Source organism: Sceloporus undulatus, chromosome 1, assembly GCF_019175285.1.
Source record: "Sceloporus undulatus isolate JIND9_A2432 ecotype Alabama chromosome 1, SceUnd_v1.1, whole genome shotgun sequence".
NCBI lineage: Eukaryota > Metazoa > Chordata > Lepidosauria > Squamata > Phrynosomatidae > Sceloporus > Sceloporus undulatus.
In genome coordinates this window covers 74,368,882-74,384,500 of record NC_056522.1, presented here as the reverse complement: position 1 = coordinate 74,384,500, position 15,619 = coordinate 74,368,882, and the positions used below count along the sequence as shown (strand labels likewise).

Below are 15,619 nucleotides of genomic sequence, written 5' to 3'. Positions count from 1 at the left end.
TACAAATGGGTTTCACTGCGCCTGCGCAGTGCTGTTCGGAAACTTCTGGAATCACTGGGCAAAGTTTAATTTGCAACATATAGAAACTTTTTGGCGGTAACTCCGCCCACCCGTTATAAGGCCCCTGCCTTACCGCTCTTTTCCCCAGTTCCTTTTTTCCGCCGCGCTAGCTGTTTCAGGGAACTTTGCTCACTTTAGCTTGCAATTGGAATCACTTTCGCTTTTGACCTCAGACCGTCTCTTGACCATTCTTTGTCTCCCGCCCCTGGTAACTTCGAACTCTCGGACTGTTGACCTCATTTCTGGACTTTCCCTTTCATCTTGTCGACTTCGGAAAATGCCTGCTCCATTTAAGAAGTGTGATGTCTGCGGGGGCAAGGTGCCCGTCCAGGACCTGCACTATTCCTGCCTCCTCTGCTTGGGCAAGGAACATGACACGAAGGCTTGCCCGCTCTGCAAGTCCCTCTCATCCCAGGCTCGCAAGAACCATGAGTCCCGGCTGACCTCGGCCATTGCTCTGGGCAAGGTTCAGGAGGGAGGCCCCCGTCCATCATCGGCTCCGCCGCCTGCCTCATCTTCCCGGGCGAGGGTCTCCAGTGTGGTGTCTGCCCCGCCGATGGCAGGTTCGTCCACCACCACCACCGATGTGGCCCGTGATTCACGGAAACCCAGTGCCACCGACAAGCCCTCCAAGCACCCCCACAAGCAATCGGGGTCTGAGGGTACCGAGCCCAAGGCAAAAACCGGGAGAAAACCGTCCCTGGAGGGCTCGCACGTGAAGGATCGCGCGGAGGCCTCGTCGGTCCCGACTCCATCCAAGGCCTCATCAAAGCCATCTCGACACGCCTCCGAGCTGCCCGAGAAGGCTGCACCGGTGGAGATGGCTAAGACATCTAAGCCTCAATCCACAGGAGCTGTCGTCCTGCTGGACCTGCCGGACAACCCGTTCTTCCCTCCCGAGGATCGGGTCGAGACACCACGGTCGTCTAAAAAGAGGCACCACAAGGACGCAACGGAGGGCTCCACACCAAAGAGGTCTAAGTCTTCCAAGGACCACACCGGGTCGGAGGTTTCCTCCAAGGGAAAGGAGCGCGCCTCCCACAAGCAGCGCTCTCCCACGAAGAAGGCTCCAATACCGTCCTCTTCACGCCCTGATGACTCGTCCACCTCGCATGCGGCCACCCTCCTGGACACACCGCTACCGTCGACGGTCGACTTTGCCCGCGCCGATGAGTTGCCAACCGACCTCCCTCGGAGATTGTCACCCTCGCCTTCCATCCACTCGGAGGTCGACGAACCAACGGAGAGGGACACTGACATGTTTTTTGACCCCGATTCCAGGAGATACTACATGTCAGTGCCAAGGGACACTGCTTTCAGGGAGTTCACCCGGCTCAACCTATGCCCGGTGGCTCCCCAGGATGTCGAGCCTGCCCCTTCCCATGCGACGGCCTCAGCCTCTGCACCGCGCCGCTCCCCGTCAGAGCTACCGCCTTTGCAGATCCCAGCGTGCTCAGCGACTCGAGTCAGGGTCCCGGACATCCCGCTCACCTCCGACACTGACTCTGAAGGGGAGCCCTTGCTGCCGTCGGGAGAGCCCTCCGACGACGACGACGTCTCCACAGCGGATGCACCACCCGGAGCCTTCCTCCCCCACGGATGATGTTCGCTCCTTTAACGAGCACATCATTAAGATGGCAAGGGCCCTTGACATTGAGCTCTCCTACCCCGAGGAGGAGGCTCGGGACCCTGTCGAACGTCGGGTGCATGGCCGGGTGCCTACGCCTCCCTCCATCCCGTTGCTGCCCTCCATTGAGTCCATTGTCCGGAGGTCGTGGGATGCGCCAGCTTCCCTCGTCGGATCCTCGAGGAAGATCGAGTCCCTTTACCGAATCTCCCCGTTGAGTTGCTCTTGGCTAGCCGATCACCCCAAGCAGAACTCGGCGATTGTAGAAGGGGCTCAGCAAGGCTTCGTCCCCAAGCAGGCTACTTCCCCAGTCGACCGGGAAGCTAAGAAGGTTGATGGTCTAGCCAAGAAGGCCTACTCGGTGGCGGCCCTCGCAGTCAAGGCCATCAACTATAACGCCTGTATGGGGGCGTACATCCAGTCTCTCATGGAGGGGATCTTGCCACTCTTCCCGGACGTCCCAGACGAAACCCAGCGACGCCTGGTAGAGATTCGTGATGAGGCCCATTTGATCGGCAGCTGGCTCATCACTGCCTCCAGAAATGTGGCTGACTGTGCGGGACGGGCGATGTCGGCTTCGTTGGCTCTGCACTGGCATGCGTGGCTGAGGGGTTCGGACCTCAATACCAACGTCAAGTCAGCCATAGAGGACATACCCTTGAATGGTAGCGGCCTCTTCCACGCCGAGACCGACGAGCGCCTGAACCGCAAGTTCAGGATGAAGGCGGTGGCTAAAAAACACGGGATGTCATCGGCTCCCATCTCGCCCTTCAGGAAGAGGCAGCGCCCATGGCAGCCGCAAGGTCAGTCACAGGGGACCTTTCAACAAGACCGACAACCTCAGCAGCAGGGCTCCCAGAGATGCCGGTACCCCTCTCAGTCCTCCTCCTCCTCTGGCCGTCGCAACTTTCCTTCCCGGTACCGAAAGTCCCGCCGGCAGGATGCCGACCAGGGGAAGAAGAGAGCCTGAAGGGTTGCAGCGCGCTTCGTCTCTCCTTCCCTTTTCTTTTTGGACATTTTGAGGCCCTTTGTTAACACCTGGGCCTCTATAACATCGGACTCGTGGGTCCTCAACATCGTCCGTAGGGGTTATGCCCTCGAGTTCCAAGAGCTCCCCCCAATCGGAGCCTTCATGTCCACTCACCCCTCGGACACCCTTCTCGATGAAGTGCGCACTTTGCTGGACAAGGGAGCAATCTCCCCCTTACCACCTGAGCAGTGCTCCAGGGCCTTTTTCTCCAGGTACTTCACGGTACCGGAGGCGGATGGGGGCATCAGACCAATTTTGGATCTGAGGGAGCTGAATTTTTTCCTTGAATACCATCGGTTCCGGATGGTAACCTTGGCCTCTATTCTACCGCTTCTCCACCAGGGCCTGTGGTTCGCGACGGTCGACTTGAAGGATGCCTACTTCCACATCGGAATTCGGGAGTCCCACCGGAGATTCCTCGCCTTCGCCGTCGGCTCCACCGCGTACCACTACAACATGCTCCCCTTTGGTCTTGCCACGGCTCCAAGGGTCTTCATGAAGTGTATGGCTCCGGTGGTGGCATACCTTCATCAGAGGGGCTACAGAGTCTTCCCGTACCTGGACGACTGGTTGTTCGCCGCCGATTCACAGCACGAGCTCCGAGAGGCGGTCTCATTCGCCTTGCACCTTTTGGACTCCCTTGGACTGGTCGTCAACGAAGAGAAGTCCCACTTCACTCCGACCAGACAGGCCAAGTTCATCGGAGCGATCCTCAACTCCGAAAGATGCTCCGCCTTTCTCCCCCCCGGACCGTTTCCAGGCGTTAGTGGCATCGCTGAGGCCTTGCATCTCTCACAGAAGAGTGAGGGCCAGAGACGTCCAAGTGGCGCTGGGCCACATGGCGTCGACGACGTTCGTGACGCCGTGGGCAAGGCTTCGCCTCCGACCACTGCAGTCCTGGTTCCTCTCAGTCTTCTCTCCGATGGAGGACCCTCCATCCAAGTGGCTCACGGTACCGAGACCTGTGGCCGCTTCACTGAGATGGTGGCTGGACGGCCTCAACGTCTGCATCGGGATGCCCTTCCATCAACCTCAGCCTCAATTGACTTTGACAACCGATGCTTCCCTGGAGGGTTGGGGCGCCCACCTGCTCGACCTGGTCGTCAAGGACAAGTGGTCATCCCAGGACAAACGTCTCCACATCAATGCTTTGGAGATGCTCGCAGTCGAGAAGGCTCTGAGGGCATTCGAGTTCGCTGTCGCAGGCAAGGTGGTCCTCCTGAGGACGGACAACACTACTGTGATGTATTACATCAACAAGCAAGGAGGCACCAGATCCAAGACTCTGCTCGAGATCACTCTTCGCATCTGGGACTGGTGCATCCAGAGACAGGTGCTCCTCCAGGCGATTCATCTTCCAGGAGAGGACAACGAGTTGGCGGATCGCTTAAGCAGATCCCCTTCAGTGTGCCATGAATGGAGGCTCCATCCGGAGACGGTCAGCGACCTGTTCGAGCGGTGGGGAACCCCCCGGATCGACCTCTTCACGACCGAGTGGAACAGCCACTGTCCCCAGTTCTGCTCCAGGAGGCGAATGGACGGATCCCTCGGAGACGCGTTCGCCTTCCTTTGGACGGGAGAGCTGCTTTACGCCTTTCCTCCCTTCCCCCTCATCATCAGGGTGGTGTCCAAGATGACAACGGACCGTTCGGATGCGATCCTGATCTCCCCATGGTGGCCGAGACAGCCCTGGTTCGCATCCCTTCTCCACCTCTCCAAGAGATGCTTCCTCCGCCTCGACTTCCGTCCCGACCTGTTGTCGATCCAGGACGGCCAGATTCTGCACCCGGACATCGAGAGCCTGCCGCTGGTGGCCTGGAGGATACAGCCTTAACCGCCCTGCCGGAGGCGGTGAGGATGGTGATCCTGGCTGCAAGGAAACCTTCCACCCAGTGGTCCTACGCCCTGAAATGGAGGAGGTTTAGCTTCTTCCTTGATCGAAAGGGCTTGTCACCTGCTCAGGTGTCCACTCCAGTGGTGCTGGTGTTTTTGATGGCACTTTTGGATGAGGGGCTGTGCCTCGCCTCCATCAAGTGCTACCTATCTGCCATTTGTGCCAAGTACCAATTCAGGGGGGAGGGCTTCCTTCTTCAGGGATCCCTTGGTGAAAGGGTTCCTTAAGGGATGTGCCAACTTGCATCCTCCTGTGTCGGTACCGGCGCCGGCTTGGAGGCGGTACTGTCTGCGCTCCAGTCCAAGCCCTTTGAACCGATGGCCACAGCAGACTTGAGACTATTGACTTGAAAGACCGCTTTTCTTGTGGCCATCACCTCTGCCCGCCGTGCGGGCGAACTCTGTGCCTTGCGAAGGGACCAGCCCTTCCTGAGGTTTCACAGGGACAAGGTAGTCCTCTGGACAGACATTACTTTTTTGCCTAAGGTTGTGTCTGCTTTCCACATGTGTCAGGACATTGTGTTGCCTACCCTCGCTTCCAATCCGACTTCAGATGTGGAGCGAAGCCTGCACTCTCTGGATGTCAGGAGAGCACTGGCTTTCTACGTGGACAGAACTGCTGCCTCCAGTCGGTCCGAGAGACTTTTCCAATGCTACTCGGAACCGAAGAAGGGATTGCCTGTGTCTGCGCAGAGGTTTTCCAAATGGGTGGCCGGTACCATCCACCTCTGCTACGAACTATTGGGCAAACCTCTCCCTGGCAGGGTTCGGTCCCATTCTACAAGGGCGATGTCAGTATCCTCTGCATTCCTGTCGGGGATTTCCTTGGAGGATGTCTGCAAGGCTGCTGTCTGGTCCCAGCCATTGACTTTTATAAAGCACTATAGGCTGGACACCAGAGCCATCCGAGACGCAGCTTTCGGGAGGGCTATGTTGGTTTCAGGGTTGCATTGATTGCACTACTGATGGTTTTTATTTCAGCACTCATGTACATAATGCACTCACTGTTTACATTCTGTTGAATGTTGGTGTGCACAGTTTTAATGGGACTGGTCTTGCACGACCCTTTGTCCCCTTCTCAGGTTTAGCAAGGTTATTGCTATGTTTGGTTTGTGCATGAACAAAAAGGACTGACTCTTTTTATGGTTCAAGGTGTTTATTGTTACAATAAATATACCTTTGGTTCACCATAGCTTTGGTTTCAGGACACTCCCTCCGCCACATACCTAAGCTTGTCAGTCTAAACCCATTTGTATGATTCGCAGAGACCACGAAGAAGAAGGACAGGTTGCTTACCTGTAACAGTATTTCTTCGAGTGGTCATCTGCGAATACATACAAATCCCACCCGTCCATCCCCTCAGTGTCCTGCTTTTATTGGCTCTTTCCATTGCCTGCTTGGCGGAAAAATTGCGGAACTGGGGAAAAGAGCGGGAAGGCAGGGGCCTTATAACGGGTGGGCGGAGTTACTGCCAAAAAGTTTCTATATGTTGCAAAGTAAACTTTGCCCAGTGATTCCAGAAGTTTCCGAACAGCACTGCGCAGGCGCAGTGAAACCCATTTGTATGTATTCACAGATGACCACTCGAAGAAATACTGTTACAGGTAAGCAACCTGTCCTTCTGTCTTCTTTGGTTCCCCTTCTCTCTCTCCCTTCAAGTGCTTGTTTCCTCTTCAAAGATAGTCCTTTCAGAAACCTGATTATTTATTTCCTAAAGAACAAATGTGCTTACCAAGAAAAACTACTCAGTCAAATGTAACATTCCAGAAATAATGTTTTGAAAACCAAACCTATGTTATGAAAGAGTCTTTTGCATCACTGCCAAAAATTCTTTTCCCTGGTTACTTTTAATGCTGTGTTTTGTTTTGGTTTTTTTAAAAAAACTTTTTAAAATATAAATATTTTATTTGTTGGGAGTATCCATTCTTCACTGAGGGCAACCATTTGATGGTCTGTTTTTAGGAAAGACCACATTGCCAGATGGTATCGCTCAATACCATTAATGAATAATAGAGACTAACAATTTGTTTCTGTTAATATTTTGCCAGAGGTAGTGTCCATGCTGACTAGGGCATTCTGGGAGTTCAATTCTGCTCTTCAAAAGTCTTAATAGAAATTTTAGAAAGGCTTCACTGAAGACAACTAATTTTGTAAAGTACACATTTATTCATTTGAGAATTGTCTTTAACTCATCATGGTCTTATTCTTTCCTATTTATTTATCACTGCCACCTTTCTCCTGGGTCCAAGGCAGCTCACAAATAAAATTGATTAAAAACTTAACAGTAAAAATTTAAAAGCAATTAAAATCATCTGATTGAAATAGTATAAAATTACATTAAAAATACAAAAGTTTTAAAAAAAACTTCTCTGCATCCCCTACTACTCATGTTCACCCGTTTCTGGGCTAAACCACTGACCAGATCATCTTTTCCATTTTGAATATTTCATTTGAACCTGTTGAATTTAAAATTATTATGTGTGTTATTTCAGAATACCATTAACTCCCAACAGCTTTCCTTCATGTCAGTGTTAGTTCTTATGAGGGATGGAAAGTATATCCTAAAGTATTTGCAAAATGGTTAAATACTGAGAAACACGAGAGCCAGTATGATGTAGTGTTTTGAATGTTGGACTAAGACATTGGGAGACCAAGGTTCAAACCCCAACTTAGACATGGAAACTTACTGGGCAACCTTGGGAAGTCACACTCTCAGCCTCAGAGGAGGGTAAGGGCAAACCCCAGCTGAACATATTCTGCCAAGAAAATTTGGTGATAGTTTTGGTTCATCTTAGGGTTGCTGTAAGTCAGAAATGACTTGAAGGCATACAACAAAGCAAACAACTGAGACACACTGACAAAACTGGACTGAAGAGAATCTTCACAGTTTAGGATTCATTTGATGCAAAATTCACACATGGTTATTGTTTCATAGAGAAAGCATTTTTTACACCATAAACAGATATGGAAATACTATTTTTGGACAGAAAATGCTGTTTTTGGTGTAGAAAAAGTTTTTTTTTTTCTGGGCAAAATAACCATATTCAATTTTTTATAGATTATCTTGACTTGCAAATAGTTTTCAAAAAATATAGTTTCCAAAGACTTTCTCACAGAAGGAAGAAAAGTAATGAAGAATTAGTTCACTAGTTCTCAGATGAGAACTGAGTATTCAGATGAAACAAAGCTGACATGGGCCTGCTACAAACTGCCAAAATAAAGCTGCTTCGGGTCTCTGGAGGTATGCTATTTAAATGATGCATGGGTCCTAAGAGTCCAGAGGTCGTGCCAAAGCCACACTCCATTCCTAAGCACTGGAGTGCAGCTTTGGTGCAGCTTCCAGATTCTTAGGATACATGCATCATTTAAACTGCTGCAAGATTGGTCGCCAGCTGTTCTAGAGCTGACCATATAACACCCATCTTACAAGATCTCCATTGGCTGCCCATTCGCTTCCGGGCGCAATACAAGGTGTTGGTAATTACCTATAAAGCCCTAAATGGCTTGGGCCCAGGTTACTTGGAGGACCGCCTCCCCCCATATAATCCGCCCCGCACACTCAGGTCAGCCAGGAAGAATTTGTTGAGGGTACCAGCTGCGAGATATGTGTCGACCTCGCAAAGGGCCTTTTCCATCTCGGCCCCACAAATTTGGAACACCCTTCCCGATGAGTTCTGCTCCATCACCTCCCTGGATCTCTTTAAAAAGAGACTTAAGACCTTTCTTTTCCGTCAAGCTTTCCCCCATGTGCCTTGATATTTGCGGTCTCCCCCCTGATCTGTATCTTGTATCATTGATTATCAACTCAGCTGGCTGTGATATGGTTTTTAACTGTGATTGAAGTTTTATTGCTCAGTTTTAATGTTATGTATATATTGTGATGTCTCTTGGTTTATTGTATTTTGTATTCTTTGTTGTTCAGCGCTTTGATCAGTATGGAAAAGCGGTATAGAAATTATTATTATTATTATTATTATTATTATTATTATTATTAAACAGCATACCTCCAAAGAGACCCGAAGCAGCTTTATTTTGACAGTCTGTAACAGGCCATGGTAGAGTTGTTTCAAAATGGATGTGAGAGCTGAACCTCTGGTAGTATTTTAAAGCAATTCTGTTTACCATAGGTATGTTCTTCAGTTTAACAGTTCACAGAATAGTTGAATAGTTGTACAGTGCGCCTGTGTCATATGTGAAAGCCACGTGGGGAGAAGGGGCAGCGCGTCCCATAGGGAAAAATGGGGTGTGCACCAATGGTACACGTGCACCGCCACATGCATGAGCCCCATTCATTTAAATGGGGCTGGAGCATAGGCAGAATTTGCTTTACGCAGGGGAGTCCGGAATGGATGCCCCGCATAAAGTAAGGGCGCACTGTATTATATTTTACCTCACAAAGTGCCTTCATTTTTGGCGATGTCAGTTTTTTGATGTTTTTATGTATCTTTTCAAATTTTAAAGTACAGTGGTACCTCGGGATACGAAATACCCAGGTTACGAAATTTCCGGGATACGAAAAAATCCCATTGGAAATAATTGTTCCGGGTTACGAATGTTTTTTCGGGTTACGAAAAAATTTTTGGTGCTTTTCGGCGCTATTTTACACGGAATCGCGGCTTTTCCCCATTAGCACCTATGGCATTTCGGCTTACGAAGGCTTTTCGGGTTACGAAAGCGGCCGCGGAACGAATTAATTTCGTAACCCGAGGGAGCAGTGTATTTTTGTGATATTTGATAGGAAGAAAGAGGTCACTGGTAAAAATGTTTCAGTCTGAACTTACATTTTGTATACATGTACTTTTGTTGTTTTTGCAAGCTGATTTTGCAACACATTTAAAAGTAACAGTAAAAATGCTTTGCCATTCCATTAATATGGAATTTGTCACAAGAGGTACAAGAAGCTGGCCTTTACCTTTTAATGTAAAGGGAAAGAAAGAAAACATTGTCTATCTTATGACACTGGCTCAGGAGACCAAGCTCATCTCTTGTATCTTATGTAGACAAAAATGTTACACTTCAATCAAATATGCCTGGTTCTCTACTGTATATTCAGGTGTATGGAAATGTTGAAAAAGTCTTGGTAATTTTTAGTGGTATGTATTCTTTTTCTCTGCTAGGTATGTCTGGTGTGACTGGCTCAGTCCTGAGAGAGACCTCCTTCATTAATCGCAGCTTGTCTGCTCTAGCAGATGTACTTGGAGCAATATCAGAACAGCGCTCTCATGTGCCATATCGAAACAGCAAACTTACACATTTGCTTCAGGATTCCATTGGTGATTATAGCTTGAAATTCTAACCATCTTTCCTGCAGGTTTTTTTTTAAAGGTCATCTGTATGTGGTATTTTAACATTGTGAAATGTGTAACTAATATGAAACTGAATTCAAGAATCATAGAAGATTCTATTAGTGGTATGCTAAATCAGAAATCCTTTGATTCTATACAGAAACAAGCACTATGTTTCTCTTGTTTTTGTCCTCCCACCCCCAGAAGCTGAATCTGAGTAACTTTAGCAGCTCTGTGCCAAGTAGAAGTTGACAAGCCCTGGGACGTTGCATCTGTTGAAGTTCTACTTGCCTCACAGCTGCTAAAGCCCTGGAAGTCCCATCTCACCACCACCTCCTCCAAAAGTGGGACGCCTAACATGGTATTTAGTCTTTACATTCTGGTCTCCAGAGAACCAGAATCCAAAGAACTTAATGTGATGTTATGTTAAGCAGCATACAGTAAGTTCTGCTATAATGTGATTTATTTTATTTATTTATAGTATTTATACCCTGCTCTTCAGCCCTAAAGGCTATCAGAGCAGCTTACAATTATTAGTGTTAATTAGACGGTTCCCTGCCCTCAGGCTTACAATCTAAAAGACACGACACAAAAGGAGAAGGGAATGGTGGTGGGAAAGGGGATGCGGTCCAGTGGTTACTCTCTCCCTCTGAGGCCTGGACCAAGGCAGATGGACTGCAGGGAGGGCTCTTCTTCTTCAGGCTAGCCCTGATGGAGCTGCACCTGCCTGTTCACTCCCTTGCAGGCCAAAGGATGACAGCTATCATGGAGGGAGGGCTCTCTATCTTCAAACTAGCCCTGATGGAGCTGGGCCTGCCTGTTCACTCCTTCACAGGCTGAAGGTTGTCAGTTACCATGGAGGGAGGGCTCTCTTTCTTCAGGCTTGCCTGAAGAAATAATCCAGTGATGATTGTGTTCCTAAAAAAGTATTTACAGTAATTTGTGCTCATAACAGGATTTATGGGGGAAATCGGGTTAGGTGAAGAATAACTGGATTATTTTAATTTTTTTTAATTGTAAAGTTTTTAAAGTGTTTTTATTTTATGAGGTGCCTTGGGGAGAAAGGTGGCATAAAATAAAAATAAAATCTCAAAAATGTTATTTGTATCTAAACTATTTATTTAATTTACCATAAAGTTTATTCTGCTGAAAAGAAAATAAACTTGGGTGGGTTTTGGGAGTCTCTTTCTGCATATATATTTGTTTGCTGTCACCAAGACCACTGCTACTACCACCACTGCTACTGTACAGACACACAACACTTGGCTAGACTTAGGCTTTCAGGAACAGCAGCAGCAAAGCTACCCCTCATCACATTGCAGGAGTTGGTTATTGGCTGGAGCTGAAGTCCCCTCATTCCACTCTCTCATCCTTTCCCTCCCTCCCTCTTCTCCAACCAAACACTGGCCTGTATGATGGGGTGGTGGTAGCTTTGTAGCTACTGCTGCTGATCCTGAGATCCTAAGCCTAGCCATGTGTTGTTTATCTGTACAGTGGAGGAGGAGGCTTCATGGTCTCAGTGTGACGAGGATTAGTGACTAGAAGAATACAAGGAGAAGAGAAGCAGGATTTTGATGGGAGATGAGAGCAGAATAGAAAGAGAGGGGACAGGAGACATGGAGAGGTGAGAGCATTTGCCAGGCCTGAGAAATTGCCTTGTAGAAAGGCTGGCTTGGATTGGTGCAGCTCGGTGGGGAGCTGGTGGGGCTTTTCTTTCTTGGAACTGAACAAATAAGATGAGAGGAGGCAAAGTTGCCACTTAACAGCTGACATATGGAGAGGTGCTAATTTGACAGCTTTGAATGCTGGAAATTGGAATTGCACTATAGCCCATTAAAAGTTGCTATATTAATTTATTATGCTATTACCAATTCACATTGTGAAAACACACATTATAGCAGAACCTACTGTATTGTTAATTGCAAGAAGAACTGAAATAATGATCTAGGTTGAAATATATTTAATAGATTTATGGTCCTCTTACAATTTGTTGCTCTCAGATGGAATCTTGAATGTTAAACAGTGATAAAAATCGTCTAACATATTTAAAAGTGGATTGTTCTCCTGAAGATTTCTAGGAAAGGCAATTCACCTTGTTTTGACCAGAAATGTAATGGTCCTTGTGAGTCTCATATGGTTCCATTGCCCCACTTTGCCCATTTCTGATTTAATGTTTTGAAAATGGATGCTTTTCTCTGCCTGCATATTGGAAAATGTGATGCTCTACTTGTATGTAAGGCCGGGGGGGGGGGGGGCACAATCTAGAGTGAAGGATATAGAAATTATAAGTAATTGTAGACCATGAGGTAGTCTGCAGAATACAGCAGTGGGGAGGGCATCTTCCTCCTCCTTTTCAAATGTGATTATTAGGATATCTGGAGGTCTCATATCTTTAACATGCTATTACAGTGTTACATTCACTGTCTTCATTGAATACCACTTTCAGAGCCTGGTAAAGTTTCATTTCTTTTTTCTTTTTCTTTTTGGATTAAAGATAAGAATAATCTCCTAAAGGGGGATTCTGGGGTTGCAGTGCAAAAAGTAATTTTTCCCAGCAATGAGTGTTTCATTGCCTTTCTTTTAAGATGCCATCCACTCCCCTTTTAATGAAGTTAATCCCATTTTAAATACAACAGCATAATGATAAATTCCAGTTTATACCACCCACTACTAAGTCCTAAGGCCTTAATCTTTGCATTCTTTAAGCAAAGTATTTGGCCCTTAACATTTCAACTATGTTCCTATCTCTAGGGCAAGAGGAAGTAAATGCTGGGCAACTTAGCCCTGTCACCATTTTGCATGTTATTGAGAAATCCATGCAAATATATGTCTTTGTTTTTTCTTAGGGGGTGATGCAAAGTTGCTGTTGATGTTGTGTGTCTCGCCCAGCCAGAAGTACATAACAGAGTCACTACAAACCCTTGGATTTGGTTCTCGTGCACGGCAAGTTCAGAGAGGGCAAGCCAAGAAAAGAAATCCGCTGGCGCTAAGCAAATCCAAATAAGACATAAAGACTCCTGTGGATTGAAGCATTATTAATGAGTTCCTCAAACTGAAATGGATCGTGTTGTCATAAAAATGTAAACTGCCAGTTAAAATAAACAATCCTCAGAAAAGCAATGGCAGTCTATATACTTGCTAAGCAATATTCTGGTTCCAAGAATAATTGCATGTATTAACAAAAAGCTATGAGATAAGATAAGCTAGGATGTCTAGTTTTCATTTTAAAGCAGCCAGAAAATCATGTTTCAGGAAATAAACCTTTTAGGAGTCACAGAAGAAGAGCAGAACTCCCATAATCCAAACTTTAGTTATATAGTGCTGCTAGTTAACACAACTAAGAAAAAGAGCATGCCAGACATTCTATGATACATAGTGGGGGGGTATACTGCATGTGTGAAAGGCCTACCCTTTAGATGCATATTTTAACACATAGGCTAAATCTAAGCCTGTCACAGCAGCAGCAGCATGATAGAATTTATCACCCTTCCTGTTCCTCCTACAACCCTGGGAGCTACCTACAACCTGGTTTTGGAGATAGACAAGAAGCTATGTGGGCGGGTGAAGATAGCTCCCCTCCTACTTCCACTTGGGTCTGCTGTTCAGCCAGGAGAAGACTAGCACTTGGTCCTGGCCCCTATCAAGCACAGAAATACATTAAAGAAGAAGGGACCCAAAGGCTCATCTTCCTGTGCAGAAAACCCACAGCTGAAGCATCCCTGATAGATGTCCATCCAACCTTTTCAAAGATTTCCAATGAAGGAGAGACCACCACCTTCCAAAGCAATGCATTCCTCTGTTAAACAGCTTGTACCACCAGGAAGTACTTGCTCATTTTTAGTTTAATCCTTTACCATTTAAATCCATTTGTTTAGGTCCTACCTTGTGGAGTTGCATAAAACAAACTTGCTGTATCCCTACATGACTGTTCTTTAAACAGTTGAAGATTGTTGTCAACCTATAGTAATCTTTTTAGGATGAACATATCCAACTCTCCCAAGCCCCTAGAGTTGGAAGAGACTGCAAGGGCCATCCAGTTCAACCCCCCTGCCATGCAGGAACTCTCAGCCAAAGCATCCCCGACAAATGGCCATCCAGTCTCTGCTTAAAGACCTCCAAGGAGGCAGACTCCACTACACTCCGAGGGAGTGTATTCCACTGCCAAACAGCCCTTACTGTCAGGAAGTTCTTCCTAATGTTGAGGTGGAATCTCTTTTCTTGTAGCTTGCATCCATTGCTCCAGGTCCTAGTCTCTGGAGCAGCAGAAAACAAGTCAGCTTCCTCCTCAATATGACATCCCTTGAAGTATTTAAACAGGGCTATCATATCACCTCTTAACCTTCTCTTCTCCAGGCTAAACATCCCCAGCTCCCTAAGTTGTTCTTCATAGGACATGGTTTCCAGACCTGGCACCATTTTAGTCACCCTCCTTTGGACATGCTAGAGTTTCTCAATGTCCTTTTTAAGTGTGGTGTCCAGAACTGGACACAATATTCCAGGTGGGGCCTGACTAGAGCAGAATAGAGTGGCACCATTACTTCCCTTGATCTAGACACCATACAGTGGTACCCCGGGATACGAAAGCACCGTGTTACGAAATTTCCGGGATACGAAAAAATTCTATAGGAAAAAAACTGTTCCGGGTTACATTTTTTTTTTTCGGCTTACGAAAAAAAATTTTTGGTGCTTTTCGGCGCTTTTTCACACGAAATCGCGGCTTCCAGCGCTAGCGCCTATGGCTTTTTCGGGTTGCGAAAGATTTCGGGTTACGAAGGGCGCCGCGGAACGGATTATTTTCGTAACCCGGGGTACCACTGTACTTCTATTGATGCAGCCTAAAATCGCATTGGCCTTGTTAGCTGCCGCATCACACTGTTGACTCATTTTCAACTTGTGGTCTACTTGGACTCCGAGATCCCTTTCACACATAATCTCATTCAGCCAGGTGTCCCCCATCATATATCTGTGCATTTTATTTTTCCGCCCTAAGTGCAGTACCTTACATTTCTCCCTGTTGAAGTTCATTTTGTTAGCTGTGGCCCAACTTTCTAGTTTATTCAGGTCATTTTGAATTTTGATCCTGTCTGGGGTGTTAGCTACTCCTCCTAATTTGGTGTCATCTGCAAATTTGATAAGTATACCCCTAATTCTGTCATCCAAGTCATTGATAAAGATGTTGAATAACACTGGGCCCAGGACAGAGCCCTGTGGGACTCCACTGGTCACTTCTCTCCAGGATGAAAAGGAGCCATTGTTGAGCACCCTTTGGGTTCGGCCGGTCAACCAATTACAAATCCATGTAATCTTACATGTTCTATCTTATCAATATCCTTAAACTTTGATGCCTAGAACTGGAAACAGTATGCCAGGTGAGGCCTGACCATAGCAGGACACAATAGTACCATTACTTCCTTGATTTGGAACAATATCTTTATTGATACTGTCTAGAATTGTGCCGTCTCTGTTTACTATCACATTGCACTGTTGCCTCATTAAAATGTGTTTTTCTTGATGCTGGATTTTGAACTAAGATTTTCTTTTAGTTCAGAATACATATACCAGTAGCATAATGTTCACATTTTAGTTGAAGTGTGATCTTGTAGCACCTTTGAGACTAACTGAGGCTGCATCCACATGACAGAAATAATCTGGTTCGACACCACTTTAGCTACCATGGCTCAATGGTATGGAATTCTGGGAACTGCAGTTTGCTGTGGCACCAGC

General features: G+C 47.0%; 1 protein-coding gene across 2 annotated transcripts in view; it reads left to right on the top strand.

The window, feature by feature from the left end:
- KIF25 (kinesin family member 25) overlaps positions 1–13,011 on the top strand; it is a 67,265-nt gene extending 54,254 nt beyond the window's left edge. For both annotated transcript variants that reach the window (XM_042439771.1, XM_042439779.1), the window contains exons 14-15: positions 9,728–9,883; positions 12,742–13,011. In XM_042439771.1, coding sequence (XP_042295705.1) covers positions 9,728–9,883; positions 12,742–12,899 — 314 coding nt within the window. In that variant the 3' untranslated portion in view covers positions 12,900–13,011. The remainder of the gene's footprint in view (positions 1–9,727; positions 9,884–12,741) is intronic.
- Positions 13,012–15,619: the final 2,608 nt, after the last annotated feature.